Genomic DNA, 6,000 nt, shown 5'->3' on the forward strand with positions numbered 1-6,000 from the left:
TGACAAAGTCAGCATTCAGAAATGCAAACCACCAGCAATTTAAATATTACCAAACTGTGTAGAATATAAGCAATGAAATCATTTTTCCATCCACAAAGTTTGAGAGAAAATTACAGTATCGAAAAATATGAAGCGGTAAGTCTGGCACCCCCTCAGAGTAAAGCGTGTTTTTATTATTATTACTGGAAAGAATTCTGAAAGCTAGTGGGTAGACTCCTGACAGGATGCGATGCTGGAAATCATGTAGTTTCTCCCTGAAGCCACTTCTGAAACTAGAAAAAGTCACGGAAGTGCTGACACACCAGGAGGATTGGAAAAGAAGTCACCAGGAGGACTGGGAAGAGAGCCGGTGAGTTCTACTGAAAGTGAGAACGTCATAAATCACTTCATGATGATTCTTTATTTGGCCCTACCTCAGACTCCCAAGTAAAAAATGCACCCAAGTTGAGGTCAGAACTGCCGAAGAGTGATGTCATCTGACCCTTTCTCAGCGAAGCTCTCAAGGCACAGAAGGCGGCAGCTGGCTACCTAATGCTTCTCAGAGCTCTCTCTCTCTCTCTCTCTCTCTCTCATCCTGCCCTTTTCAGAAGATGACTTTCACTCCTGTCTCTCTCTGCAGATGGCACAGGCGAGCCAGAGGGTTACTAGGTTACAGTGATGTTGACATACTCTGGCTCTGCTCGGGTTCCTCTTCATTCCTGCGGGTAGAAGTGAGCAGACAGGAAGCCCCCTGGAAGGCCTCCCTGTAGGAACCAACCCTGATGTCAAGGCGAGTGTCATGAGCCTGCAGACTCACACGGTCCCGGGGACAAGGGAGGTGCCTGGCACTTGGTGAACCAAACGTGCAGCGCTATATAAAAAGATTAAAATGTGCCTTCTCTGGGAGTCGGGCGGTGGCGCAGCGGGTTAAGCGCAGGTGGCTCCAAGCGCAAGGACCAGGGTAAGGATCCCGGTTTGAGCCCCCGGATCCCCACCTGCAGGGGAGTCGCTTCCCAGGCGGTGAAGCAGATCTGCAGGTGTCTGTCTTTCTCTCCCCCTGTCTGTCTTCCCCTCCTCTCTCCATTTCTCTCTGTCCTATCCAATAACTACAACAATAATAACTATAACAATAAAGCAACAAGGGCAACAAAAGGGAAAATAAATATAAAATATATATGCCTTCTCTTGGCGGGTGTGCCACCTGCAGTGGCCAGTCTTCCTCCCATCCTCCGTGAGGACGGGCAGCCTGGGGCTCCGCAGCCCAGGGCCCGCGCTCCAGGACGCCGGGTCTGAGTCCTGCAGCCGCACAAGCTGGCGACCCGCCGCTCTCCCGCCCCAGAAGCAGAAGCCAAGGCTGCGGGGCGCCGGCTCCGGCTGCTGGGGAAGGTGCGGCCTGCCCTCGCCCCCAGCCCGCACCCAGCCCGCCCCCAGCCCGCTCCCACCCCGCCCCCAGCCCGCACCCAGCCCGCCCCCAGCCCGCTCCCACCCCGCCCCCAGCCGGCCCCCAGCCCGCCCCCAGCCCGCACCCAGCCCGCACCCAGCCTGGAGGCTCCAGCCGGAGCGGGTGTCGAACGACCCAGGACCCAGGACCCGCACCGGCCGGGGTGGCGGGTGGGGAGCGCAATCAGGGTGGGGTGGGGGGGTGGTTAGGGGCTGGGCAGCCCGGGCCCTGGGGATCCTCAGGGGGAGTCACTGAGGGGCTCTGCTCTGGGGTTCGGGCCGTCGTGGGGGGCGGGCTGACGTCCAAAGGCGGGACGGGGCCGGGGTCCCTGAGGCGATGGGGCCCCCGGGGTCACAAAAGGACTTTGGGGTCCCGGGTGTCCTGGGCTTTGGGGTCCCAGGTCGCTTAGGGCTCAAGGTCCCGGGTCGTTTAGGGTCTGGGGTCCCGGGTCGTTTGGGGTCCCGGGTCGTTTGGGGTCTGGGGTCCCGGGTCGTTTGGGGTCTGGGGTCCCGGGTCGTTTAGGGTCTGGGGTCCCGGGTCGTTTAGGGTCTGGGGTCCCGGGTCGTTTGGGATCTGGAGTCCCGGGTCGTTTAGGGTCTGGGGTCCCGGGTCGTTTAGGGTCTGGGGTCCCGGGTCGTTTGGGGTCTGGAGTCCCGGGTCGTTAAGGGTCTGGGGTCCCGGGTCGTTTGGGGTCTGGGGTCCCGGGTCGTTTGGGGTCTGGGGTCCCGGGTCGTTTAGGGTCTGGGGTCCCGGGTCGTTTGGTGTCTGGGGCCCCGGGTCGTTTGGGGTCTGGAGTCCCGGGTCGTTTGGGGTCTGGGGTCCCGGGTCGTTTGGGGTCTGGAGTCCCGGGTCGTTTGGGGTCTGGGGTCCCGGGTCGTTTGGGGTCTGGGGTCCCGGGTCGTTTAGGGTCTGGAGTCCCGGGTCGTTTGGGGTCTGGAGTCCCGGGTCGTTTCGGGTCTGGAGTCCCGGGTCGTTTAGGGTTCGTGGTCCCGGCTGGCCGAGGTTGCGGGGCCCGCTGTCGCCGAGCGGCCTGCGAGGAACCCGGGTCCCGAGGTTGGTCCCCGGGGCCGGGAGCCGACGGCCCCCGCGCGGTCGCGCACTCACCGGGTCCGGGTCCGAGTCCGGGTTCGAGGCCGAGCGCGGGCCGGGTCGCCAGCGTGAGCGCCGCGGCGGAGAGCAGGGCGAGGCGGGCGGCGGGCGGCGCCATGGGCGGTCAGTGCGGGGCCCCGGGGCGCGGCCCGGGGGAGAGGGGGCAGCACCGGGAGCCGGGGGCGGCCATGGGAGCGGGACTCTGGGCGACGACGCCCCGCCCACCCAGCTCCGCCCCGCCCACCCAGCTCCGCCTCCGCTCAGCCCTGGCCGCCCGACTCCACCAGCAGGGGGCGTGGCGTGAATGGGGCGTGGCCTCCGTCGGGGGCGGGGCCACGTTCGGCACGGTTCGCCGCGCACGCGTGCCTGCCATTCACGCCAGCTCCGCCCGCGCCCTTACCTGGGCCCGCCCCCGAGGATTCTCAGCCAATCCGAGAGAGGGGGCGGGCCGGGCAGGTGAGGGGCGGGCCCCACGCCGAGAGCCGCTCCGGGTGACCACCGCCCCACCTTCCGCGGGGTCGTGACCGGCCGGAGCCTGCACCGCACAGGCCTGGATGAGAGCAACAGCTCGCAGACCGCTGTCCGGCCTAGTGGAGCGGTGAAAGGAAGGGCACTGGAGTCCACCTGCCTTGGCCTCCCCTGTGCACCCTGCAGCAGGTTTATAGGAGAAAACTGGGGGTGTGAGGGGGACCAGGGGCTTAAACCCGGGTCCTTGAACACTGGAATGTGATCGCTCAACCAGGTGCGGCACCGCCTTGGTTTCTGGCCTCTCTATGATTTTTCTCCTGGAAAAAAGTTAGGGGGCGGGGATAGATAGCATAGTGGTTATGCAAAGAGACTCTCATGCCTGAGGCTCCAAAGTCCCAGGTTCATACTCCCGCACCACCATAAGCCAGTTCTGGTAAAAAACAAAAAACAAAAAAATGGTGCAAAGCGCAAGGAACAGTGTCAGGATCCCGGTTCGAGCCCCCGGCTCCCCACCTGCAGGGGAGTCGCTTCACAGGCGGTGAAGCAGGTCTGCAGGTGTCTGTCTTTCTCTCCCCCCTCTCTGTCTTCCTCTCCTCTCTCCATTTCTGTCCTATCCAACAACAACAACAATAACTACAACAATAAAAAAAGGGGGGGGACAAAAAAAGTTAGGGTCCAGGAGGTGGCGCACCTGGTTGAGCGCACATGTTACAGTACACAAGGACCCAGGTTTGAGCCCCGTCCCCACCTGCAGGGGGAAAGCTTTGTGAGTGGTGAAGCAGAGCTGCAGGTGTCTCTCTCTTCTCCTATCTCACTCTTCCTCTCAATTTCTGGCTGTCTCTATCCAATAAATAAAGATAAATTAAAAAGAGAAAAATTAAATAGAGAGAGAGAGAGCTGTGACACCACTCCACCATGCATGAAGCTCCCCCGTGCAGGCACTCATGCTGTGGCTGAGGGCTCGAACCCAGGTCCTCGTGCATGGTAAGATGTGCGCTCTACAGAGTGAGCTGCCCACCCCACCTGCCGCCCCTAGCTCTAGGCTCCCCGTCTGTCCTCCAGGATGAGGAGCCTCTTCGCACCAGAGGACGTGGAGTCTTGTGTGTGAGAGGTCCCAGGTTTGATCCCCGGGCACTGCCAGTGGCAGGGACTGAAAGGTGCTTTGATGCCTTCCCCCATCCTGCCCCACCAAAGACAAAAAAATAGCTCTGGAGTGTCTTCATCTGGAAAATGGAGGCAAGGACACAAGTCCTCCAGGAGGGGAGGAGCTGGTCGAGGCCATGCAGGGAAACCTTGGAAAGGTGGACTTCCTCCACCAGCCGGTCCCTGCAGCTGGAAAAGAGGCACCTTCTTGCGTCCTGGTGCACCTGCCTTGGCTCTGCTCGGCCTGGGCCGGCTCCAGGTGACCCTGGCATCTACACAAGGTCAGAACAGTGCCAGGCCTGCAGGGTGAGGGGAGACACGCCGGGGTCTCACCATTCTGGATGACGTCATTGTTGGATAGGACCGAGAGAAATGGAGAGAGGAGGGGAAGACAGAGAGGGGGAGAGAAAGACAGACACCTGCAGACCTGCTTCACCGCCTGTGAAGCGACTCCCCTTGCAGGTGGGGAGCCGGGGCTCGAACCGGGATCCTTACACTGGTCATTGCGCCTTGCACCACTGTGCTTAACCTGCTGTGCTACCGCCCGACTCCCGGTGACACCTTTCTTAATGTAATACTTGAGTACCTCCAGTTTATTTGTAAATATCCTAATACTGAAGATTTCACATCAGAAATAGTGTTCATATAAGGGAGTAGAAAGCAAGAAATATTTGTTAAGTGCACACATTACAGTGTACAAAGACCCAAGTTCAAGCCCCTGGTCCCCACCTGCAGGGGGTAAAGTTTCACAGGAGGTGAAGCAGGTCTGCAGGTGTCTGTCTTTCTCTCCCCCCACCCCCCGTCTTCCCCTCCTCTCTCCATTTCTCTGTCCTATCCAACAATGACAACATCAATAACAACAATAATAACTACGACAACAATAAAAAAACAAGGGCAACAAAAGGGAAAATAAATATTAAAAAATTAAAATAAAAACACTTGTGGGGGGGCAGATGTAGCACAGCGGGTTAAGTGCACATGGTGCAAAGTGCGAGGACCCGCCCAAGGATCCCAGTTGGAGCCCCCAGCTTCACAAGGAGTGAAGCAGGTCTGCAGGTGCCTATCTTTCTCTCCCCTCTGTCCTCCCCTTCTCTTTCGAATTCTTTGTCCTGTTCAATGACAGCAATAACAGCAACAACAAGGACAACAAAAATGGGGAAAATGGCCTCCAGGAGCAGTGCATTCATAGTGCAGGCACAGAGCCCCAGCAGTAACCCTGGAGGCAAAAAAAAAAAAAAAAGCTTATTTATTTTAGGAGTGAGAGAGTGTCACAGCATCATGGTGGTGGTATATGCAATATGCAGTGTCTGGGATCCAACCCAGGCCCACCGACCTGCCATCCTGTGCTCCACCGAGGCAGAGGCTGCTCTGGGGCCCGGGGTGCACGGGCCCCGCCAAGCCTCCAGGTCCCCGCCCTGCAGACCTTGCCCCCCACCCCCTGGCGGCCCGGGCTGGGTGGGGGCCTCCCTCCTCCGCACCCCCCACCCCTGCAGACTCTCCCGGGGCTCCCGCCGAAAGCGCCTTGGTGACGCCCCGCGGGGCAGGTCCGGGCCGCGCGGGCGGCGCTTTCAAGCCCCGAGTCCCCGGCTGCAAGTGCGGGCCTGTTCCTCAGCCCCAAGGCGCCCAGAGCGGGGCTGGGGTCTTGGCTTCCACCCCCCCACCCCCACCCCAAGGTGCACCCGCCCCTGGAGCCCTGGCCAGCACCCACCCGTCCCCAGCTGCTTCCCTCGCCCACCCCCCAGAACCAGCCTCCCCGGTAAGGTGCCCGCCCGCCCTTGCCCCTGGCTGCACCCAGGGCCCCACAGGCTGCGCCGCCTCCCACCGGCTCCCGCGGGCCTCTCCACCCACACGGGCGGGCGAGCAAGAAGAATCTTGTCCTG

The 6,000-nt window shown here is 60.7% G+C and overlaps 1 protein-coding gene across 2 annotated transcripts in view; it reads right to left on the reverse strand.

The window, feature by feature from the left end:
* The window catches only part of KREMEN1 (kringle containing transmembrane protein 1), a 67,502-nt gene extending 64,756 nt beyond the window's left edge, over positions 1-2,746 (reverse strand). Inside the window, exon 1 of one of the 2 annotated variants that reach the window (XM_060192911.1) lies at positions 2,525-2,746. In XM_060192911.1, coding sequence (XP_060048894.1) covers positions 2,525-2,627 — 103 coding nt within the window. In that variant the 5' untranslated portion in view covers positions 2,628-2,746. The remainder of the gene's footprint in view (positions 1-2,524) is intronic. The other variant, XM_060192912.1, reaches the window with a different exon arrangement.
* Between the last annotated feature and the right edge of the window lie 3,254 nt (positions 2,747-6,000).

This window comes from Erinaceus europaeus, chromosome 6 (genome assembly GCF_950295315.1).
Source record: "Erinaceus europaeus chromosome 6, mEriEur2.1, whole genome shotgun sequence".
Lineage (NCBI taxonomy): Eukaryota > Metazoa > Chordata > Mammalia > Eulipotyphla > Erinaceidae > Erinaceus > Erinaceus europaeus.